A 25,938-nucleotide genomic window follows, 5' to 3' on the forward strand; every position below is an offset into this window, starting at 1 on the left:
CAATGATTAAAGTATCTATCAATCCATCTATCTCTTGTGGAGACTGGGTTGCTTTAGTCCATTCAAGTCTTTTATCTGGTTTTGCAACCTGGAAAGTGGTTTAGAGATGCCTCTTCTGATTGAATTTTTGCTGACTGGAGTCTTATTTTCTTTATTTAGTAATTTTAATATTGCGACAAAGCGTTTTATAATCTTATAAAGCCTGATGGTGAAGTTTGGATGCGACTGAAGGAGTTTCCACAAGGTGTTTCTGCATCCTTAAAAACCTCCATTCCAGCTGTGATTTTGCTGCTTTGTTCAGAATAACAATCAGACTTCTGCCGTTTTTATTCAGTTCATGTTTCCTACTATCACAATGCTGATTTTTATTGGCAAAGTTCTGCTGGAAACTTGAGGTAGAGTCGTATTTATAACAGGTGAAGAACACTTTAGAACACTTAAATGTTCAAACGTTCTCATTATTTCCAGGTTAAAACCAGACAAACTACTAGATTGTTGGATCCCATTGACTATATATGGAAAACATGTAAATACATGTACTAGAAATGAAGATTCAAGCTGTAAAAATCTACTTGTGACAGGATATTAAGAGGTTCTGGATGGGTTCCGTCTAGAACAGCCCTCTGTAGAACACATTAAGTGGACGTTTTCATAATGAACGTTTCACACTGAGCTCAGCTGGACTCTTCACCGCCGGTTCTTTTAATTAACATTCAGTCTTCAGGTTCTCCAGACAAACTCATCTGATTCCTGCAGAGTCGCACTGGGAGGTTTAATCTCTCCTTAAAGATACTGTTGGAGCAGCAGTTTCTGCAAAGTTCTACTAATGTTTTCAGCGGAACATTTTCTTTTAGTTCCCAGAATGTTCTTCTTAATAGTAGCATAACTATAGATGTTCTAAAAATGTTTGGTCATAACATCGTTGGACTGTTTTGCTCCAACGTTTTCAAAACTGAACGATGGTTTGAGAACATTCTTCTTCTGTTATCAATCTAAAATGTGGAGGAGGAAGTAAGGTTCCACCTTTTTAAATATATCACAGTGAACATCTGGAAAACATCTTTTGGATGTTGGGTTGAGAACCTTCCTTACTTCTTGTCATGGAACATTACGCGAATGTTTTATAGAAGAACGTTCTATCGCATGTTCCCTCATAAACATCTGCCAAACATCCTTAGAACACTAGAGGCCAAATGTTCCACTTTTGTTAATATGTCACAGTACAGAAACATTTCATAAAATCATCTGAGGCCTCAAAAACATCTGGAAAACATTATTTGAATGTTGGTTTTAGAACGTTCCTCCTTTTGTTATCATAGAACATAATCTGAGTTGGAAAAAAATGCTCTTTTTTGATAACTTCATTAAAACATTTTCTTTAAATGATTATTAGAACTCGTACGTAAAGTTATATAATGCTGTGGGAATGTTCCCTGTCTGCTGGTGTATTATCCCTCTGCTCCTAGAACCCAGTGGAACCTGGTAGAACCTCCAGTCTGACTCTGTGTTCAGCCGAGCGTGGAGCAGCTCACCGACTGGAACGATCCACTGCAGGAGCTCAGGAAATGTCACGTTTGTCTGGAAAGTCGGTCTGACAGCAGAAACTTGACGAGTGGAAAAAAAAAACAGATTCACATTTTCTATTTCAGCAACAAGCTGCAGAGAAACTGAGGACACATGTGCACTCTCACGTGCACTCTCACGTACACAGTGCATGACTGTCACAGTTAAACAGAGATCCAAATGCTGCAGTTTTTAGAGATTTCACCATTAAAATGAAATAATTCCTGCTGTGCAGTCATTAAACTATCAACTAAATGAGCACAACTGCTGCTAAGAGGATTCACTTTCAACTATTTGCTTTTCCCCGATCATCACATTTATACTGATGGGTCGTTCCGTCTCAAATCATCACATTCTTAGAACAATTTCTGCTTTGATTTGCCTGAAATTCAGCATTTTTTCTCACAGTAAAATTTGAGTCTGTTTGAACAATATCTGAGGAGCTATTAAAGTTAAAAATCTGAAATTTTATCTGTTATTTCTCATCATGGTAGGAACAATGTTGTGGTTTCTCTATCTTGCTTTTTGACTAAAAAAAAACAAGTTATTCTCACAAAGTCAACTGACAAAAATAACCTTCTGAGTCAAGTTATTCTACCTCAAATCTTCAGATTCCTTCTGCTCTGATTTACTTGAAACATCTTTATCATCAACTATAGATAGTCAAAATGATATGTTTGAAATTTTAGCCTAACTCAACTTGGGCGGGGCTAAGAACACAATGTTTAAATATTAGCAGGGGAATTGTTTTGTTTGTTTTGAGTTGAGTACTATCTGAAAAAACTAGCATTGTTCCTACTGCACAGTGCAACCTTTCAGCAAAACTTGAAATCTTCAGTGTGTCAGGTTGCTTCTTGTAGGTTGTTGTTGCTTCATTAGTAAAAGCAAAAGACTTATCCCCATGGTCTACATTTAGTAAGTCAGACTAGCAATATATCAACATAGACTACCGTTCAAAAGTTTGGGGTCACTTAGAAATGTCCTTATTTTTGAAAGAAAAACAGTTTTTTTTCAGTGAGGATAACACTAAATGAGTGATAAATCCAGTCTAGACACTGTTAATGTGGTAAATGACTATTCTAGCTGGAAACAGCTGATTTTTAATGGAATATCTCCATAGGGATACAGAGGAACATTTCCAGCAACCATCACTCCTGTGTTCTAATGCTACATTGTGTTAGCTAATGGTGTTGAAAGGCTCATTGATGATTGGACGGTACTGTATCTGCCTTTAAGTCTTGAATAGCAATAACAACAGACAATCTTGGGGTTGAAGCAAAACCAACAAAAACTAGTTCAGTCCGTCGCCCTGAGCTGCTACTACAACACATCTTTAAATCTGCTGCATCTTCATCCTCCAATTATTATTGTCACTACGACTCCCCGCCGCTCTGAGCTCAGCTTCGTATTCTGATATTTGAAGTGACGACACCAAACATAAGAGCCGACTGAAATGAAACAACCCTGCAGGCGGGTTCAGGCAGTTCTTCCAAGATGCACTTTGCATTATTAGCGTGTTTTAGCCATCGGTGCTCGTAGCGTTTCATTAGTCTGACTCTGGATCTGGGTTCCCCCGCAGGGTGAGTTATTATAATCGCCCCCTGTTGAGTTGAGCTTGGAGTTTCCATGCTGGGGAGTGACGAGGTCAGATGTTTACATGCACTTTAATATGATAATAAAGTAAATGCAGGCTGTTGGCTGCAGTGAAATAAAACAACGGAGGTTTGTTTTATGGTGATTTTTAGAGAAGAGAAGACTGCAACTCCATGGAGACAACAAGAAGGAAGGAAAATAGATCTTCTTGTCTTCTCCAAGTTGAACTAATCAGCAGTTTTTCAGAAATAAACAGAAACACCGACACTAGAGGAGGTACTCATCCCCTTAAAAAAGACCTGGAAGAGGTTCAGGCTACAAGAAAACGGCCTCCAAGTTCCTGCAGTGACAAACCAAGAACTAGTTAGATCTAATAAAGTCTTAAAGAGAACATTTTAGACCCACAAGGTTAAAAGTTGACTACGACAGAACGTTTTAACATTCAGAGGATGTTTGGAGGATGTTGTCTGATTATGTTCTACGATAACAAAAAAAAACAACATTCAAAAAATGTTTTCAAGATGTTCTCGAGGCCTCAGAAGACAGAATCTGTTTTTATAAAAAGTTCCTGATAAATTCACAAAAGTGGAACATTTTGTCTGCAATGTTCTGAGGATGTTTTGTTGATGTTGCTCTTGGAAATGTTCTTCTATAAAACATTCCAACAATGATTTGTAATAAGAAAGGAAGGACATTCTCAATGCAACATTCAAGAAACCGTTCCAGATGTTCTTGAGGTCTCAGAAGACAGTCTGTTTTTATAAAATGTTCCTGTAAGTGGACCATTTTGCTTGCAACGTTCTGAGGATGTTTGGTTGATGTTGCCCTTGAGAACATTCTTCTATAAAAGGTTCCCACAACAATACATAACCCACAAAGGAAAGACGTTCTCAATGCAACATTCAAGAAATGGTTCCAGAAGTTTTTGAGGTCTTAGAAGACAAAATCTGTTTTCATAAAAGGCTCCTGATAAATTAACAAAAGTGCAACATTTTGCTTGCAATGTTCTGAGGATGTTTGGCTGATGTTGCTCTTGAGAACGTTCTTCTATAAAACATTCCCACAATGTTATATAATAAAGGTAGTGCGTTCTCAATGCAACATTCAATAAACGGTTTCAGATGTTCTCAAACCCTCAGATGATTTTTTATAAAACGTTCCTCTATTCCGATATATTAGCAAAAGTGGAACACTTTGCCAGCAATGTTCTGAGGGCGTTTGGTTGATGTTGCTCTTGAGAACATTCTTCTATAAAATGTTCCCAAAATGAAACATAACAACAAAGGAAGAATGTTCTCGATGCAACAATTGGCAATAATCTCAGAAAATTTTTAGAATATATTTAGAGGAATTTATCCTGCCTTTAAGAAGAACATTCTGGGAACTAAAGGGGAACCAACCACTGTAAACATTAGTAGAACTTCTTGGAACATTTTGGGATCAAAAATTCAACATTCAAAACTGTTTTAAGAACAATTTCTGAAGTCTTTAGAGAACTTTGTCCCACGTTTGTGTGAAAACACTACTAGAACTTCTCAGAACTTTCTTGGAACATTATTCGAATATCTTCAGAGGAAATTATCCTGCCTTTCAGAAGAACATTATGGGAATTAAAGGGGAACCTGCCACTGTAAACATTAGTAGAACTTCTCAGAACTGTCTTAGAACATTTTAGAGCAAGGGAATTCTGGCTGGAACTTTTGGGAGCATGTTTAGTTGTCCGACCTTTAAGAAGAACATTCTGGCAACCAAAAATAAACCTCCCCCTGAGAACTTTACTAGAACTTCTCTGAAAATTTTTAGAACCAAAAATTCAACATTCAGATAATGTTTAAAGAGCAATTTTAGAAAGTCTTTAGAGAACTTTATCCCACATTTGTGTGAAAACACTACTACAACTCTCTCAGAACGTTAATAGAACTAAAACATTTCCTAGCTGTGAATTTTTTATGCTTTGAAGACTTTGTTTCCTGAAACTCTCCTTCATGTGAGGAGGTTTTCTATTAAATTTAACTAAAACTGTCTTTGGTAATGTAAAAAGCTGAATACCGAACATAAAGACGCTGCAGGAGGCGGAACGTTGAATCCCTGCCGGCTTCGTATTCTGACTTCTAACCTCCACACAGATGAAGAACAGCAGCAAAAACTTTATAATTAAAGACACAAAGTAAAAAGTTCTGTCAGGAGCAGCAGCAGGAGAACAAACATTAGATTGATAATTAGGAAAAACACAGCAGACCCTCCTCAGAACCAGTGTTTTTTCAGTTTAAACCTCCCTCCAGATCCGGTTCTACCCCCTTCATCTGCCCATCCAGACCCTCAGATCTTCCACTCTGCATCTACATTATACATCACAAACGGCTTTGAAGGCGGCCAACAGCGTGAAGAGAGTTCGCTGCACTTCATTGTCCTGCAGAAGAAAATTCTCCTGCAGCGCCATTAAAAATAAAACACAAGACGTGTGAATGTTCTCCAGCCGTTCCATCATCAAGAACATCCACGTTACAACGAGAACATATGGTTCTGTATGTTGGTAAATCGCTGCACAGCATGACAGGAATAGAATTAAGCTTCATACCAACTGACACTAATTTTTAAAATCAGTGATTTTCTGATAGCTGGAGCTTCAAAAACTACCGTAGAATTACAGGAAATAACCACCTCCTAAAAACTGTAATGTTCCATTAATAATACTGAGCTACATTCATTGAGAACATAAGGTTCTGTATGTTATTGAATTACAGTACGTCTTTAGTTATCTGACCTTAAATAAGAACTTTCTTGGAACTGAAAAGATATCCTCCCACTGTAAACACTACTAGAACGTTCTAGCCATGTTCCTGCCTGGATATGTGAACATACTAGAATCCAGTCATGTGGATCTTTATCTAACACCAGGATTGACGTACAGTACATCTCCAGCTCTCGGTTATCACCAGTCTCTCAGCTCTGACATCAGCGATCGATCAGCCTCGACCTGATGGCAGAAATATCAATCTGACGCCGGACAGAAACTAAATGAGGTCAACTCTCCACAGACGATCTGAGGCTTCTATTTACCCACATAAATTATGAGCCACTCGCTCCCAAACATTCATCATTTTCTGCTGCTGCTGCTGCCGCCTTCGGAGTGGAAGCTGATTACACAAACATCTGATGAAACCGGCTGAAAGAAGGTGATTTCTCTAAATACCTGAGCAGAAAGTCAGAGTGGAAGCTTCCAGAGAAGACTAGAAGGTGTTTCTGCTCCACAGCTCAGCAGGAGCTTCGTTCAGAGGAAACCAAACATGGATACTAAACAGATTAGACTGTATTTAGCTAAATGGGAGGGTTGGTTGGCCTTTATTGCATCAGTTTTGTCTTTAAAAGCATGTTTGAGGTTGTTGCCGTGAGGTTTTTCCCAAATCACCTGCTTGTAGTGACAGAATTAATCATTTGTTTTATGACTTTTGCGTATTTTAGACAAGTAACAGCATCATAAAGACAAAAAATATTAGAAAATCAATCATATAATGGAAAAAAAAACAACACAGACAAACAAACAAAAATAATGTCTGAAATTCACTAGGAGGAAGAAGCTTGCCTACTTCTACATGTCCGTACATCTAAGATGTTACTGTTTTCTGGTTGCATCAAACCTTTTATGCGTCTTGAGAAACCCCAAGAACATGGTTACTGTTCAACAAAAGGCTTTTTTAATATTTTTGAATTATTTTATCATTTTGAGACTGTCTTCCAGACCGTTTCCTAGGTTTGGTTGTGTTCAAAAACTCATCTTCACAAGGTTTGAGAAAAATGGTAACGGTCTTTTGGAAGTGTTGGAGGTTTTTAGCTAGCACTCAAGGTACCAAAAATCTGCCTTTTAACTCAGTTTTCCTAACTGAGGTATTACTGATATGTTTGTTCATCAAACAGTCAGAAATAACAGAAAAAGTACATAGATTTGCGTCAGTCAAGGTAAGACGGACTCAATCATAGTTACTGTCATGTAAAGTCACCACTTAAAGGGTGATTTTGAGCCACAAAAACTCTGATCCTGACCTATCACTTTTATTCTAATTTAAATAAAAACCACTCAATGTGTCTGGATGTAAATTCCAGTAACTAGTGTAAGAGTTGAGGGTTTTCTAGACCCACCATCCATTTAAAACAAGTTCAACACCTCTGAACAACAATCCAACCACTGGTTTGAGCTGATTGGGAAAACAAGTTAGTCTGATTTGGATTATGTTCATTTGTACATATTTATACCCTACTGTAGTACTTAAAATCGCTGCTGCAAGACAAATTTTCCCTAAAATTACAAGTTAAAACATGACGATTCTCAGTTTTATCTACAATAACCAACTTTATGTAGTGGCACAAATCCCACAATGCTTCATTTGTCTTCTTTGTTGGTGTCTTTTGGGGTCATTACTTTTGTTTTATGACTAAAAATGTCTGTTTTTGTGTAGAATATGTGTGAATTAGACCATGAAAATTAGTCGTCTCGTCCTCCACACTACCTCCGTCACATAAATCACACCAGCAGCTTGGACAGTAAACAGAGGAAAACTAAATGAGTTGGGAATATGAGCGTTTAAAAAAAATGTATTTATGCGCGTTTTAGGTTCCCATCAATCAGTAAAATGAGGCCGGATCGCCAGAGAGCAACTGCTGACTGATGGAAGTGTCACCAGTCAGATGTGTGTCAGAATAAACAGCAATCAGTCACTTTCAGGACGAGGAAACCTGGGGAATCCGCCATTAAACGCAAAGTTCTGCAAAGGCTCAGGTCGCCGAGTGAAAGGCAAAACATCCATCTTAAAATGAGTTAACGATGAGTCGAAATGAGACAGTTTCCAGATGATAAAAGCTGCTTTTTCACCGGTAAAAACACCATGAATGGAGCAGTTTTTTGAGATGGAAGTATGAAGGTTTAAACTCACCCTGGACAGGACAACCTCTAAGGTGATGTTCTGAGGAGGAGCGCTGGGAACTGCAAAAATAAACACAGAAACTGTCAGCAAAACAAAAACTAAAATACAGAAAGCAAAAACAAAACCAGCATTAGCTTACTTACAGGGTGTGAGGCAATTAAACATGGAAACTGTAGCATACATGTAGAGATTGTCATATATCTCATATGTATACATACTGCCAGCATTGATACTGAACCTCCTCATTAAGGAGACCCAAAACCAATATTTCAAAATGACATACAACCGGGGTAAAAATTTACATTTTTTCTCAGCATTTATCCTGTAGTAATGGTAGTCTATTATTCATGGAACCCAAATAATAATACTGTTTATAAATTTATTTATTCTGTTGGGCGTCAGTAAAAAAACAACCCTTAATCAGAAAAATTATGAAAACTGATTCATAATTGGTTGGACCATGAGTTCTGTCAGTTCCTTCTTCAGAAATGTTCTCCCATTCCTCACAGACTTTTTTTGTATCTCTTTAACCCTCCTGTTGTCCTCATTTACAGGCACCAAAAAATATTGTTTCCTTGTCTGAAAAAAAATCAAAAAATTCTGCAAAAAAATTCCCCAAATTTCTGAAAATTTGCAAAATTTTCAGGAAGAAAATTCCAATAATTCCTTAAAAGTTTCCCTTAAATTTTTAATTTAAAAAAAAAAAAATCCCCCAAATTTGGCAAGAAAATTCTTTCCAAAAATGAGTAAAAGTCTTCTAAAAAAAACCTAAAAATATCTAAAGTGATTCCATGTATATCAGTAAAACTTCTAATATTTTCTTAAGAACATTCACATAAAAATCAACCAAAATCCAGCGAATTTCACTGGATTTTGGTTGATTTTTTTGTGAATGTTCTTAAGAAACATTTTTAACATTTTTTTTCACCAGAAACTATTCAAAGATTTCCCAAAAATGTTGAAAATGTGGACATCAGAAGTTTCACTGTGAAAATATTTATATTTTTCCACATTTTCAAACTTTAAACAGTCAATTTGACCCACAGGACAAGAAGAGGGTTAAAATACCACAAAGGTGTTCAAATTTATCTTGGTCTTATTTAACCAAAAGATGTGCTCCCAGTATTCATCAGGATTCATTCTGTTTTTTGTTTTTTTTCCCCAGAAAAGTTTGAGGCTGATGCTGGATGGATAAGATGGATATAGGTTATGCTAATGTTTAATTTGTTGAAGGAAATCATCTTGTTTACCCCATCTCAAGGACATAAATATTAATTTAACTGGTTAAAGGGTTAGCAGTTTCCCCCTATTTTCAGTCTATATGCTAAGCTAGGCTAATCATATCACAGCCTAAACCTATGAAAACTCATTATGTGTCAGTCTGGACCTAAAAACCTCATCAAGAGTTAGCTTTTTTATTAGTTTTTTTTCTGTTTCCATATAGCTGGGCTAGCAGTTTCCCCCTACTTTCAGTCTTTATGCTAAGCTAGGCTAACCATATCACAGACTACATCTTTAGAAAACCAGCATGCATCACTCCGGGCCTGAGAACATCATAAACATTAGCTTGTTCTATTAGTTTTTTTACAGTGTTGGCTGAGTGCTGAGCCGACTTTGTTCGGCGTCACGTCACTGATGTCAATCAATCATCTCGATGACATCAGGACAGACAGGAAGTGGATGGACGGACACCGTGACAACGTTCAGCCACTGAGATCTGAGCCTGTCGCTGCAGCAAAACAAGATTAGCGAGGCAAGCATGACAGGTGTCGCTAAAAAAACACACAAACCTCATCCGTCTGAAGCAGTTTGACATTTTCTGAAGTCGGTCCTGGTTTTAAGTTTTAAAAAATCTGACTCTACTTCACAAGAATGACCCCAAAAAAAACAGAAGATAAAGAATACGACAATTAAGAAGGAAGCAAGGAGGAAGAAGACAATAGAAGATGGACAGAGGATGCAGACAGATGAAGGAAACAAACACAAAGGAGACAAAAACTCCAAAGAGAAACAGCAAAATACCGGACGGGGTAAACATGAGACGAAGACAAACCAGGAAGACGGAGAAATGAAAAATAAGACGACGTCAGCGGAGATGAAGTGAGACGTTTGGAAGTCGTCCTGTTTGAGTGAGTCGTCCAATCAGATGCCTGATTAACTGTCGGTGGCTTATCTATTGATTCAGCTGCTCGCTGCCTGTGTGTGTTTTATTGTGGATTCAATTAGTCCACAAGTCAGCCGTTATCGCCGAGACGCAGCCGGAAGAAGCACAATGCAGCATGTGTCGCTTCACGTTAGCGGTAATGCTGCTGCGGCTGGACGGACGCCTCCGATCGGTCCTCACTGGAAGTTTATTAACGGCAGCATCCTTCTGCATCCCTGGATTTTACTGTTGCTCCTTCTCAGCCAACCAATCGTATGTTAGATGAGGTGGGACTTGTTGCCCTGGTAACCCAACAAATGGGGACTTTAACCATGTAGTGAAAGAGTTAGACTCAAACCAAGCTTCTGACATGTGAAAAGGTCTAACAAAGCATGAATGAGTGAACTACATGTAGTTAAAAACCACCCAATGTGTCTGAATGTGAAGCCTAGCAACTGGTGTAAGAGCTGAAGAAACTAAACATAGGTACTAAACTGATTAGATGTGATTTAACTAAATAGGAGAGTCGGTTTGCTTGTTTTTTGCATTGGTTTGGAGTTCTCAGTTCAATAAGATTTGCCGTTAAAAGCATGTTTGAGGTTGTTCCTGTGAGGTCTTTCCAAATTACCTGCTTGTAGTGACAGAATTATTAATTAGTTTTAATTTTTTTGTGTATTTTAGACATACAGCAGTATCATAAAGGAAAAAAATGACACCAGTCTTTCACAAGGTTTGAGAAAAATAGTAAAGGTCTTTTGGAAGTGTTGGAGGTTTTTTAGCTAGCACTAAAGGTACCAAAAATGACCAAAAATCTGCTTTTTAATCTGTTTTCCTAATCAAGGTGTGATTTACTCAAGTATGACTGATATTTTTGTTCATTAAATGGTCAGAAATAACAGAAAACATGCACAGATTTTGGTCAAATGAGGTAAGATGGACTCAAAACCACCACTGGTGTCTGGATGTGAAACCTAGCAACTAGTGTGAGGTTTTTTTTCTTTAGACGCACTCAGAACTGAAGAATCCTCTTGGATGGAGGGCTTCAAAAAGAGAAGTTCAGTTGCTTTCTAGTGAAGTTCCACAAGTTGCTCTTGTGATTTATGTTCATGTTCTGTAACTAAGTCTCTCATTGGTCAGATGCTCCATCGCAGCTCACAAATTACTTCAAATTCCCCTTAAAACACAATGAACAATGTACAGTTGAGGTGTCTAGGAATGTAATGTTGTGGAGATTTTTTTTTGCAGCTGAGTGTTGAGAAGATGTTCAAGGTCTGATCTGGTCCAAACCAGCAAAACCACAAGACAGGAAGCTTCAGTTTTACTGGTTGTAAGGTTTCAGAGTACAACAGTCAACTGCTGACATATAAATATAATATAAAGTGAAACTAGCAGCTTGATATTTGTAGCTAAATGCTAAATGTACAGTCATGGAACAGAAAATTTCGCAACATTTTGCCTTGCATTCCTTGTAAAAGTTTCTTTTTATTTGAATTTTTGAGAAACTTGTGGGTTGTTTTGAAGACTTCAACTAGCTTGAACTGATTTACCAGACGTAGATTGCAAATATGAGCCTGGCATCGGACTTCATGCATCTTTATCCTCCCCTTTAACCAGCTTCCACACTAAAAATGTCAAATTTTGCAGAGGATTTGGATCCTGTCGCCCTGCTGTTTTCATTTTTCCAGGATTTTGCAGTGAAAAATGAGCCCGCTGTGATTAAAACTGCTTGGAGTTCAGGGGGTTTAAATCACACCAACATCTGTTATGTGATAAAAGCTCTTTAATATCTGCATTAACTCATTAAGTTAATGGTGTCAGTTTGAACTTCCTGGTTTCATTTCTGCCTGCAGAGGACGCATTAAGGTCGAATTCCAGTAATAAAACTGCTTTTAATGCAGATTGTCAGTTAGAGTATGTTTGCTAAAGTCGTAAATGTATCTCTCAAACTATCTCTGCAATCAGGTATTTCAATCTGTATGTTATTTATTGAAACAGAGCTGCTTTTAAATTACATTCATGTTGATTTAAGATTAACTTCATTGGTCCTACATACAATTTTCCAAACTCCAGGATGGGAGGTTTGAGATTTCCATGAAGAAATGAAATTATTGGTTTAGTTGGACAGACATTTTGGCATTCTAATGTCATTTTTGTGGAATCTGTGTGACTAAATCATACATTTTTTAATATTTTCTGTTTCATTTCCATCATGTTGTTAACAATTTTGTGTCTCAACTCGACAAAACATTTGGTCACCGTTCGGATCCATATATATTCTCTTTAAAATATGGTAAATATGTTTGTTAGACCTATATAACCTGTTCATGTTGGAGCATTTTGAATAAATTACTGTATAGTTTTCAGCATGTACACTGATTTTTATCACTAATTACTTTCTCTGTGTCTTTATTCTATTCCATCCCAAAGATCTGTGCAGGATAAAGCGTGTCTGGACTGTATTAAAGCTAAAAGGAATCAGCTCCGTCCTCCTGCTGCTTAATTAAGGAGCCCCACATCTCCTAATGAAGGCCTGACGGTGGGGGGTTTCAATGACAGCAGCTAAAGAGCAGGTTACAGCTGTTCTGCTCTTCTGGTTATAAATCTCCTCCTTTACCCAACACCCCTCTACATGTTGGTTTTTATGGGGGTTCTTCCATCTCAAACCATCAGGGTCCTTCTGCTCGACCACTTCAGATTCTCTAGAAACCTTTTTATCATAAAATATGGCTGTTTGAAATGGTATCTGTGAAATTTTACATTAAAATATGGAGTATATTCTGAGATCAGTTCTTTGAAAAATTGCATGTCGACCCACTTTCAACAGGTTTTTTCTCTCATTGAAATCTGAGTCTGTTTGAACAACAACATCTGAAGAACTGTTAAAGATAAAAACCTGAAATTTTCACTGTTATTTCTCATGTCATTAATTCAGAATCTGAAATATCGGACACAGAGATCAAAATACAGCTAAATAAGAATCAACTGAAATCCCATCTTTGAGCTTAAGGTACGACCTGTCAATCCTGCTCAATCCGTTATGAAAATTCAACAAAAACAATGTTTCTTTTCATTTTTGTGACCAACTACTTCAAATTAAAAGTATTCTACATGTTTAGTTTTGTATTATTATGACCTGCAGCTACATGTGGTTCAGAAAATATCACTAGTTGACTTCTGGATTATCAGGTTTTTTTTTGTTAATCTGAGCTCAAAGATGGAACTTTTCATGACGACTTCAGTGTTTTTCTCAGTGATTATCTGATCTACTGTCCAATATTACAGATTCTAAATCAATGACATGATGAGAAATAAGAGAGAAAATGTCAGGTTTTTATCTTTAATAGTTCCTCAGATAATGTTGTTCAAACATCCTCACATTTTGACAGGCAGTTAAAATAAAGATCTCTCAAAGTATTTGAGAAGCTAAGCTAAAAACTTCTCAAATATCTTTAAAAAAAAAAAACAGCCATGAAATTGGGTGTAGACACAAACAAAGTAGTGTCTAGCAGATCCAAAACATTGAATGGTTCCAACTTGAAATAATTTCCCCTTGAAATGGGAAAAAGTTGAAAAAGTTTCATGGCTGTGGGAGTTATATTACCAGAGACACTGAACTCTTTATAAGGTTTCCCAGGTTTTTTGAGGGTTAAAAAAAATAAAATTCAGGCAAAATATTTTACACAGAACTTAGGTTTTGGTTCCAAATAACAAATAAACAGACTGTGGATAAAATCAGATGCTGTGGAGCAGAAATGCTGATGTTAACCGACCCAGTTTGTACTTTATCTTCAGCTTTGTCTTGGATGTTCTGCATCTATACATAACTTCTACAACTTCCTTGAAATGATGTGGTTTTATAGCTGCAAGCCTGTCTTTTAAAAGTCTTTCTAATAAATCTAAGGCAAAAACACAGTTCCAACATATCTCAAAGAAGAACCTGTGCATTTCAAAATCCTGCCTGTGATCATGGATGATATTTAAGATCCTTCAAAACCAACAGGCGTTTAGTTATGGACAGCAGTACAATGAGGTCTGAGTTCCCATCAGTAAAAGCTGATTAACACTGACACATCTACAGTAAGTTTATCAGAGTAACTAATTTGACTCCAGCTCACCGTCTGATTGGGTCGTGACACTGAGGGGTTCTGAAGCGGTTCCTGGTCCGTAGCGGTTGATGGCTAAAACTCGAACCGTGTACTCGGTGAACTTGTTGAGTCCTTCCATCTTGTAGTTGAGTCCGTTCACCTCCACACTCTGAACACAGACAGGAACCGTTAGACTTCATTAAAAAAGCTGTTTCTAAACTTGTGATGTTTTTTTATTAACTGGATCGGTACCGACCTGCTCCTTGCCGGACGGACTCTCGGTCCACAGCAGGCGGTATCCCAGCACCGGGCCGTTGGGAAGACTGGGAGGCTCCCAGTTCACCTGGACGGAGGTCGGAGACAAAGATCCAGCTCGGAGGGACTCCACCCGGCTGGGAACCTGGACTGTAGTACACAAAGAGACAAAATACTGCTCGCAAACACTGCTAATACTGTTTACCAAACACATATTTTTCAGCACAGAAGTCTTCTCTTGTTTCTTTAAAAGTTTAAAATATGTGAACTAAACATGCTAACTGCAGTACAAGAGTTATGCAAAGTCTTTATTTCTATATCTTCTACATGGATCAATAAAATCTTGATGACTTTTGCCAAAGACTTACAGCTTTAGCCATGAAGCACTGAGCTTGATGCAGCATTTGTGGGCAATAAGTGCATATTTAAGATGCTTTTTTGACCCATCAATCAGAAGAACACAGGCAGCTTTATCGCCTGTTTTACTTAAAATAGGTCCATAATCTACTAAGTTAGCACTATATTGTATTGAAGGACACACTAAAGAAGAAATTAAAACCATAACCTTATTAAGATTTACTGAGGTAATAAATCAAGTGAGAAAATGGGTCATTATCTAACTGACTTCTATACAATGGGACCAGAGGAGTCGCCCCCTGCTGGTTATTAGAAAGAATGCAGGTTTTAAGCACTTCATCAATGATTTCATTTTAATATTCAGACCTGGAGGCCACATTTATCTTCATTGTTAGTCTATTTTATGATAATAAAACGTTTTTTATATGTGTTGTGTGTCTTACGGTCGGGTTTGGTGGTGATCTTGAGGGGGGCGGAGCTTTCTCCAGGTCCGACATCGTTGTAGGCGATAACCCTGAAGCTGTAGCTCTCTTCAGGCTTCAGGTTGGAAACCGTTAATTCCAGGGACTCCGGCTCCGAGACGTTCACTGACCGCTCCCTGAGGTGGGAAAACACAACATTAAGCAAAAAATACCACCATATATCCAAATACAAACAACTTTTAGTTAATCATAGCATGTAATTTAACATTTCAATGCGTTGAAAGAGAAACTGATTATCCACAACTCCTACTGTCTATTAATTGAGGGTTTTCTAGCAAAAAAGCTTTAGATTTAGAGGTGATCCACTGTATTTAATAGAGAAACTGGTCTTTACTTTGTAACAGCACAGATAATCACAGCTGTAATCAGCCACAATCTGTGTAATCCCTCAGCGTCTGCAGCTAATCCTCAGATTACTGCACCTCTGCAGCCTGCCGACTAATCACCAGATCACAGACGACACAAACCCAACTGCGACGATTAGCATGTCGCCGCAGCATCGAATATACACGACGACAATGAACATATCTCTCTGGAGCAATTTTTGTACCTGGTTTTGAAGGTATTCCTGCAGACAAAACAAGAAAAGGAAGCTTTAAACTGTTTGGAATTTGGTTCTGCTTTGGATTCACATTGATTTCCACAACATTTTCTTGTCGTGAAAATTGTAAGTTAATTCAAACTGAAAGAAGGATGAAGACTGTGCAAGAAAATCTACTGTAAATAAGAAGCTGCTGCCAGGGGGGTTGACGAATGAATCATAATTAGTGCTCATCAGCGGGTTCAGTGTGCACGTCTGCTCAGGTTTAAAGAGTCTAAAACGCAGCATTTCCCTGAGTTTCCTCCTTAATTCAAACTGCACAGATCAGCCGCAGCATTGAAGAACGTTCTGCTGGGAAACTTCACCGCCGCAAATTTCACGGTGATCTGACAGAGCAGCAAATAAAGCAGCGCCGACACACAAAGGTTGAAGAAAACACAAAAGGTGATTGGACTTCTCGGGGTTTGTGGATCTATACTTTCCTCTGGGCTGCTGAGTAAAAGGCGGCGTTGTCGAGTTAAGCAGCAGGCCGGATGCTGTTTCCCAGCGTGAACCCTGTTTGCCCTTCAGAAGGCCGACGTCTGAGGTCACCGAGGCGGCTTGAAAAGGAAGAAAACCGCCGTCGGACAGAGATGCTTCTTTCTGCGGTCACAGCTTCACTCATGACCTGGTTTTTCCTTCCCGTTTTCGGTCAGAACGTCTCACCTTGTTCTGCTTTTATGACTCTTTCTGTAACTTCCTGTCTTTCATTTTCACCCTAATGTCAACAGCTAGACTCTTGCAATACAGCTGCAGCAAATTCAATTAAGTTTATTGGTGCACGGCTAATTTTCCTTTGAGTATTTTGACTAAATCCTATAAATTCACACTGTTCTGGGCTCAGATACTCTTCCAACCCAGTCTACAAAAAATAAGTTTCTGTACAACTAAATTACATTCACAATTATGTTTTGAGTGAAGGGTATTTTATCTTGGATTAGATTTGTTGCTCCTTTTTACGCAGCTCCATGTAGTTTGGTGTCTAAACCCAACCAGAAGCTGAATAAAATTTGAAAATAAACCGAAAACACTAAATGTATTTCTAGTACCACCAGTCGGACCTCCTAGCGTGGACTGTACTGTTCTTTCAACGTGTCTTTAAGGATATTTTTGATCCTGATTTTTTCTTTAGTGTTGCCATGAGGTTGACATTTGTACCTTTGACTTAGATGTCTTTAAACAGCTATCAGATGGACGGACATGCATGTAAATTCACCCTTCTCTTGCTGTACCATCATCCAGTCAAAACGCATCCAGTACTTTCATGTACACCCAAATATCTGCAAAGCTAGTTTCCATCTATGTCACTTTGTGGTAAGGTTCTATATACAGTACAATATTCTCTGCTAGAATAAATGCATCATAAGTACAAGTATGTTAGCATAATTTAGCTGAAAACACCGGCTGATCTTCATCAACAACTGCTTACGCCAGATAAGATTAGGAACAATCTGTGGAAGAAAACACAGCAATTACCAATAGAAGAAGAAACTCTAAGACATATTGGGTATACTTTCCAAAAAACAGTGACAAACACCATCAGACAAACCCAAAGAACACCAGGAAAATGGATCTACTCATGGGCATCAAGACGTTTAGGTATACATGGAACCAACAAGAAGGAAGTCCCAAGACCTGGTTGTCTGGTGTTCCCTTGTCAAGATACCTCAGCACTGCTTCACAGAGATGTTAGCATGACTGTAGATATTTAAATCAAGTCCAAAATTTAAACTTTGTCTTCATTTTAACATGATACGCACATCTGCAGGTATGATCCCATTAAGGATCAGCAAAGACCCAGAGTGGTACAGTTGTAGCAACACTACACCGGGTTAAGATTAGGGAAAACTTAAGGGTTACAGTTCATAAAAAGTGGATGTTTGAAGGTCTGCAGTGTCATTTATGATCTACAAACCTCAAATCCACAGAGATAGAAGCTGTAAAACATCATCAGTTGCTTCAGTTTTTAGGTAAATCAATTAAAACTACTTCCTGTCATTGACTGTTGGGTTGCATGTTCACCTGTGCATCTAGTTATAAGAACACGTGTCTTATTTTACTGCTAACTGGGTCCAAAGCACTGATATCTGTAATAATTCACCTCACATGCAAGAACCCGTGGAAAAGAATCCTCCAAAAGTTTCCTGACATTTTTTCATCCGTCTAATTCCTTCTGCTTTCTTTCTTTGACCATTTGTCTCTCTTGATCTCTTGATCTGTCTCAATACTTCTGTCATATTTCTTAGAAGTCATTACAAGTGTCCAAAAAACCCCCTCCTTTCTGGCCATCTCCTTGATTTTTTTCCTCTTGTAATCTTTCATTGTTTTCTCTCTCAGTCTCCCTCCTTTCTCATTTTCTGCGAGTTATTAGTGCTGACAAAACCCATCTCGGTTATTTTTCTCGGAGTCATTAGAACTGACAACACCGCTGCCTCGGTTCCTTCTGTAAGTCATTAGGACTGACAGAATCTCTCCATCGCATCGCCTCGTCACACAACTTCACTGGCTCTCTTTTCGTCCGGAGCCCGAGACGGCGTTTCGTCCCCGAGGTAACAAAGCTTAAAAGGCTGGTTGTGAAAGCCTTCAGCCGGAGCGCCGACTGTCAGAGGTTACCATTTAACATCAGCAGGGGAGCCGCCGATGTGTCACCCACAGCTTTTTTTTTTCCCCGCAGAGCTGCAGAGCTGTGATCTGAGGGAAGAAGTGTTGTCTTTGACATGCTGTTAGTTTACAGGTTTTTATTCCCAACAAGTCGAGAGCTTCCACTTCTTTTTGTGCATTAAAGCGAGAAAGAACACCTTCATGACGACAACGCGGTTTCATCAACCTTTTCCAGACATGTAAACAGCATGTAGATCAATGCGGCACGAAAATATCTCAACAACTTCTTATCTAATTGTCAGGAAATTTTATCTAGATGTTCATGGTTCCCAGAGGACGAATCCAAACAGCTTTAGGTATCCACTGACTTTTAATCTGGTGCTATGAGGCTTAGATTTGTGATTTTGATCACACTAGTTGCCAGATTGCCATGATATCTCACCATGAAAAAGCTGCTGCACCTTTGAATCTGAGGTATCTCTACTGTATACTTGAGTATTTCCATTCATAACATTAGTACTATTACTGCATGATTGCCAGATTGCCATGAAATCTGCGGGTTCACCACAAAGTTGAGTATTTACTTGAGTATTTCCATTTCATGACTGTAATACTTTGATACTAGATCAATCTGACAACATTTTAGAGAGAAATATTAGATATTTTACTCCACTACTTATCAATTGATGCCCTTTTGGAAGTTGAAGTTAATGCTGTGTATTCTGTCTTCCAACATGTACAACAACTTATCACTGTATTCCTATGAAATTTTCATGTTCGTGGTTCCCAGAGGATGAATCAGAACAGCTTCAGGTATCTACTGACCTTTAATCTGGCACCATGAGGCTTAGATTTGTGATTTATTGTGAATGAGCTGCTACACTGCCATGAAATCCTATCATAAAAAAGTTGGTGCACCTACAAATTTGAGGTATCTGTACGATGTACTTGAGTAATTGCATTTCATTACATTAATACTATTAATACAACTACTCAACAACATTTTAGATGGAAATATTAGATGACGTTTTCAACTTTTCCGCATCTCGAACTCAGCCGATGCTCCTTTGGAAATGGTATTTAATGCTATGTATCCTTTATTCCAACATGTACAACAACTTCTCACTGAATTGTTATAAAATATCAAGTTCGTGGTTCCCAGAAGATGAATCTGAATAGCTGTAGTGATCCACTGAGTCTTCATCTGGTGCCATGAAACTCATATTTATGATTTTAGTCAGACTGCCATGAAATCTGCTGCTTCACTCACAAATTTGAGTATTTACTTGAGTATTTCCATTTCATGACTGTAATACTTTGATACTAGATCAACTCGACAACATTTCAGAGAGAAATATTAGCTATTTTACTCCACTACTTATCAGCTGATGCCCCTTTGAAAGTGAAAGTTAAAGTTATGTATCCTTTACTCCAACATTTACAACAGCAGCTCATTGAATTACTATGAACTCTTCATGTTCATGGTGGGCAGAAGATCCCAGATGAACAATTTTAGTGATACGCCGAGTCTTCATCTGGCGCCATGAGGCGCCATGAGGCTCCATCGTTGGGATTCTGGGTGAACTAGAAACCAAATCCTACCATAGAAAGCTTTAGTGCAACATAATTAAGTATATTTCCGAACAAATTTGAGAATTTACTTGAGTATTTTACATTTCATGACAATAATACTACTCCTCAACAATATTTTAGAGAGAAATACTTCACTACTCCACACCTACACCTCAGCCGATGCCCCTTTGGAAGTCGAAGTTAATGTTGCGTATCGTGTGTTCCAACATCTACTGTGAGGTACTTTAAAAATCATTACCATGAGTCCCTTCCAAAGTAAACACTGCAAACTGATGGACTGTAAAAACACACGTGGCAGCAGCGGTTTATGATCCATCATGTAACCTAGAAATCAAAAACACTTGGGCCAATGCCTTTACAATCTGAGAAAAAGTCAGTACCATGACTTTTTTAGAACCTTAGAGCAGTGGTCCCCAACAGCCCTGAAACTAGGGATGCATTTCTGCTGCAGGAACCTTCCACAAACACTAAATACTAGCTCTGTTCTTCTTACTGCACTTCGACTAAATGAACCAAGGTCTAAGTAAAGTTCCAAAACGTGTCTATTCAGGAGGCAGCATTTTCTAAGAGTGTACCAATTTTTCAGCACCATTTTATAACTGCTATTTTGAAAAATCTGTAACTGCCAACTTGTTTATGTCATTTTTGTACATTGAGCTTTGGTACAACACCATGGCGCTATTGATGAACCCTTATAATAGAAGTCTTTGCTTTTCGACATGTCAGTTGACTAACTTTGCTGGAAATTGACAAACTGAGTTTTAGTTCCTTTGAAAGTTATTTGAAATGACTCCCTGCGCTCTTACAAAGTAGATGAACCTCAAAGGACCTTTAGGGGTTTCTCACAGTTGCCATTGTGGAGGAACGTTTTCACTTAAAATTGGTTTCTTGACGAACCTCTCAGAATGGATCCTCAGATATGACTTTTGTGGGGTTTGGGGTTCTATTTTGAACTTATTATTGATGTAGTTATTATTTTTAGTGAATATTTTATCCGAAACTATAAGAAAAAAATATTAAACAATATTGGAAAAAGATCTCAATTTGTCCAAATACACCAAACCAGTCTTTAAAATTTGCATTAGTAGCCTTAGATCTCCAAGGTCGTTCAAAGGAGCCCCATAACTAACTAGCAAAAAAACCTCCTACACTAAAACCATGTTTTAACACTAAATAAGTATAAACCAAGGTGTAAAGTAACCCCCACTAGCTGACTAGCAAGGAATCCTCCAGGAACCCCTTTGGAGTTATTAGAGATTCCTCCATTAACCAGGAGCCCTTCAAGCAAGCGGGGTTATTTGAATATCCCTGAAGTTCCTAGATGCTGGTCCTGGTTCTAAGAGAGTGGAACTTAAAATACTTTTGTTAGAAACACTGCTAATGCTAAGCAACTTTGCTAAAACTGGTACACCAGAGGGTCCAATCTGGCCCTCGGGACGATTTTACAAAGTCTAAAAATCACAGAGAAGACACTGAACATTGTGCAATATAATGTCAGTCAGCAGCTTTAGTACAAAAGAGTTTGGTTTGGTTGAACCCTTCTTGACAAGTTGTTTTAATCACAAAGTAAAATACTAGAATGTTCAGTTGCTAAATGTTCTGTGCCTTTGTAGACACACTGTGATGTGTAAATGATAAACTGAGGCATAACATTGTTTGAAATTGCATACATTTTTCTTAAGAACTTTCAGGTGTTTCATAATGTTTTGTAAAAAGATATTTCAATAAATTTGAACATTTTCAGAATGGACTTGGACTTCTTGCACTAAAACAAAGGGAAACATCTGGAGTTGTGGTTATTCATAGGTTATTGTGGCTTTCCTAGTCCAGCCCACTTGAGATCGATTGGACTGAATGTGGCCCCTGAACTAAGATGAGTTTAGCATCTAACCAGAAGTACAAAAGCGGCCGCAAAGACCATTTCATATGGTATGTTACAGTATAGAGAGATTCCATGTTTTTATGGTTCATGAGCAGATGTGCAAAAAAACTCAAAACTGTCAGATTGTTTTCTTTGAATTAGAATTTAGATGCCAAAAAAGCAACAACAACCAAACCAACTTAAGGAGCAACGTCAGACCAGTCAAAACACGGGAAATATAGAGCGTTGTCTTACCTCTCCACCCCGTCCTGGGAGTAGTAAACGCCGTAGGTCTGCACGGCTCCTCCGGCCTCCTCCGGGGGGCGCCAGCTGAGTCGGACGAATCGGCTGGACACTAGGACAGGGACCAGGTCGCGGGGGGCAGAGGGGAGGGCAACGCCTGGGCTGGGGGACACTGGTGGGGGATCAGAGGAGGAGGAGTAAGTCAAAGGGGTGCCAGAAGGAGTCTGGGTGGGGCTAAGCTGACTGGGCGTGGCCTCTATTACCGGGGGAGGGAGGGGAGGGGAGGGGGAGGAGAAGCAGGGACGACAGGAAGGGGAGGAGGAGGAGGTGGTGGAGGGGAGGTGCAGGCAGCAAAGCAAAGAAAAAGAGCAAAAAGGACGGATGAGATGAGCAGATAAAGGAAGACGTGGAAGAGACAAGAAGGAAGAAAAAAGGAGGAAGAAGAACAAGAGCGGTAAAGAAAGATCACAGGCAGGAAGAAAAAAGCGGCAAAAAAGCATCTGAAGAAGTTTAGTCATTTAGATATCAGTCATGTTAAAGGCTGCTGCCGCCCTCACATCACAGCACAGATGGTGTTTCACTTCACACATTTTGAGGTAAACATGGTGAAAACCGGCACAGAATAACATCACGACATTCTCAGTTTGATCTGTAGTCAGGTGTAGAAAACCAGCTGCAATCCAGTCATTGATTGCAAGGAGGCAGGATTGCAGAGTTAATCAATGTATTTTTATTCTACTGCTATGCCGTTGCTTCTTAATAGCCAACCAGTCATATTAGATATGATCAGGACCAATAATCAGGACTTCAGTTTTATCGAGTGTCAGTTGTAAGGAATTAGCTGCAATCCAGCCCTTGATTGCAGGGAGGGAGGATTGCAGAATAAACTAGATTACCACAGTTTATTTAAAAAAAAATATGTATCTTACTGCTTCCCTTTCAGGCAGCCAGTCATATATTAGATATGATCAGGACCAATGATCAGGACTTCAGTTGTAAGAAATTGACTGCAATCCAGTCCTTGATTGCAGGTAGGCAGAACTGCAGAGCTAACCAATGTATCTTTATTTTACTGCTATATCGTTGCTTCATTATAGCCAACCAGTCACATATTAGATATGATCAGGACCAGTAATCAGGACTTCAGTTGAATCTGCGACCAGTTGTGAGAAATTAGCTGCAAACCAGCCCTCGATTGCAGGGAGGCTAGGGTTAGGGTTAGATTATGTTTGTAACAAATGTATTTCACTGCTTCACTGTCGCTCCTTTTCAGCCAGTCAATCATACATTAGATATAGTTGGAAGAAATAATCATGGCTTCGGTTTTATTTTTTAGCAGAAATCCAAGTCAAATTCAAGTCAGGCTTGCAGGACAACCCAGACTACATTTGTTTGTAAGAAATACATTTCTAATCAATGTGTCTTTGCCATTTATTTTACTGCTATACTCTTGCTTCTTTATAGCCAACCAGTCATATATTAGATATGATCAGGACCAATACTCAGGACTTTAGTTTTACCTGTTGTCAGTTGAAAGAAATTAGCTGCAATCCAGTCCTCGATTGCAGGACAACTCAGACTTACATGACATTTTCACTGAAACAGATCAGATTCTGTTTGTTTGTAACAAATACTTCACAAGTCAACAAATCTTTACCATTTATTTTAGGGTTTCACTGTTGCTCCTTTTGTGCCAGTATCTGGGTTGTAATGACGTTTGATCGCACCTGACATTAGTAAACATTCTACAAACAAATCTGATTTCCTGAATGTTAGGGTCACTACGGATCCTTATAGAATTTGCCCATTTTAGAAGCTTATCTACGTATGGACCACTTGTTTGTCGGGTTTGTTTGCTGACAACTAAAGTTGGTGAAGTAAACCAAGGATGTCTGAACCATTTATTTTCCACAGCATTGTATTCTCAGCCTCATTTAATTCAATAAGGAATTGGAGGAAAGACTTTTCAGCATGAGCAAGAAAACCAGCAGTTAGGAAGGTTGTTATCTTGGTCTCTAACGGAACAAAAAGGTCACACGGTTTATTCAGGAGGCAAAACATGGCTAACAGGCTTCAGCAGCTTCCTCCCTGTTGGACTCTCTGGCCTCTCTTCAAAGCCCAGCGAGTTCAAAATGGTTTGTTTCTGGTAAATTTGGAATTTATTTATCAAAGGAGCTGCTATTTGTGGATCCTCTGAACCCAAATGTGAACTTTTGTAATGACTTGGTTTTCTTTCAGATTTAAATACTGCTGTGAACAGACCTTTTTATTGTAAGAATTTAATCAGAGCCAGGAGAGACGGATGCTAATGCTGAAGCAGAATCTGGTTTTGCAAGTCGAGTATTTATTTTTCCTTTTGTAAAGAACATAGTCATCTTGAGATACCAGGAGGAGTTTCTCTTTCTGAAGACGTCACCAAACTGTGTAGATCAGGGGTGTCAAACATGTGGCCCACGGGCCAAAACCGGCCCTTCAGAGGGTCCAAACCGGCCCGATTTTGTAAAGTGTAAAAATTAGAGAAGACATTAACTGCAGATTGTAAATTTGTAAAACTATAAATTTTAAGCAATTTTATGACAAGTTGCTTTGATCATTATTCTTTTGTCATTTTGTGTCTCATTTTTGTAATATTTTGTCTTGTTTTTGTTGTTTCTTGTCTTTTTTGTCTGTCATTTGTGTCATATTTTTGGCATTTTGTTTCTTGTTTTTGTCGTTTTGTGTCTCATTTTTGTTGTTTAGTGTCTTGTTTTTGTAATATTTTGTCTTGTTTGTTGTTTTTCATCTTTTTTTGCTGTTTGTCTCGTGTTTTTGTCATTTTGTGTCTCGTTTTGTCATTTTGTGTCTCGTTTTTGTAATATTTTCTCTTGTTTTTCCTGTTTTTTTCATTTAGTTTCTTGTCGTTTTGTGTTTCCTTCTTGTTTCGCTTCTGTTTTTTGTCATTTTGTGTTTTGCTTTAGTCGTTGCTTTGCATATCGCTGTTTTGCGTTTTTGTCTTGCTTGTGTTGTTTGTCTACTTTTTTTGTCACTTTGTTTCAAACGTTTGTCATTTTTGGTCTCGATTGTGCCATTTATGTTTTTTTTGTCTAGTTTTTGTCAATTGTCCATTTTTTGTCGCTTTGTAAGTTTTTTTGTTGGATTTTTTGTCTCTTGTTTTATTTCTTGTCGTTTGTCTCATTTTTGGTCGTTTTGTGTCTTGTTTTTGCTGTTTTTTTTGTCATTTTTAAAGTAAAATACTATATTGTTCAGTTCCAGATACTTGTGACTAAATGTTGTGTTCCTTTGTAGACACTCTGTGAAGCAGAACCCACTTGTGCTTGACGCAAAAAAAAAAAAAAAAAAGAAAGAAACAAAGAAAATGTCTGATCTGGATGTTTAGGTTTATTTCTAGTCACGCTCTAATAATTTCGCAGTTTTCTTGGTAATCATCTGTGTTCAGGGCAGATTTTAGCATCAATTTGACTTATTTTAGGAAAACTGTTTTTCACTTCCTGGGAATATAAAATAATACAACTAACATTAACGGTTTTGAACCAGAAGAAATCGTACTCACATGTTTCAGAAGATTCATTTTAATAATCTGGTTAAATCTCCTGTCAACTGCAAAAGTGCAGTTTAATGTCTTGTACTCCGACTTTCAGCTGTCAGCATGAGTTCTGCTCCATT

At 38.3% G+C, this 25,938-nt stretch overlaps 1 protein-coding gene across 4 annotated transcripts in view; it reads right to left on the reverse strand.

Annotated features, from left to right (window-relative positions):
- The window catches only part of dcc (DCC netrin 1 receptor), a 305,906-nt gene that overhangs the window by 109,197 nt on the left and 170,771 nt on the right, over positions 1–25,938 (reverse strand). For 2 of the 4 annotated variants that reach the window (XM_055004135.1, XM_055004134.1), the window contains exons 8-12: positions 22,288–22,447; positions 15,359–15,513; positions 14,560–14,708; positions 14,334–14,472; positions 8,085–8,134 (exon numbers count right to left, since the gene is read on the reverse strand). In XM_055004135.1, coding sequence (XP_054860110.1) covers positions 8,085–8,134; positions 14,334–14,472; positions 14,560–14,708; positions 15,359–15,513; positions 22,288–22,447 — 653 coding nt within the window. Of the gene's footprint in view, positions 1–8,084; positions 8,135–14,333; positions 14,473–14,559; positions 14,709–15,358; positions 15,514–22,287; positions 22,532–25,938 lie in introns of all 4 variants that reach the window. The other 2 variants (XM_055004133.1, XM_055004132.1) reach the window with 1 other exon arrangement.

The sequence above is a fragment of the Amphiprion ocellaris genome, chromosome 17 (genome assembly GCF_022539595.1).
Source record: "Amphiprion ocellaris isolate individual 3 ecotype Okinawa chromosome 17, ASM2253959v1, whole genome shotgun sequence".
Taxonomy (NCBI): domain Eukaryota; kingdom Metazoa; phylum Chordata; class Actinopteri; family Pomacentridae; genus Amphiprion; species Amphiprion ocellaris.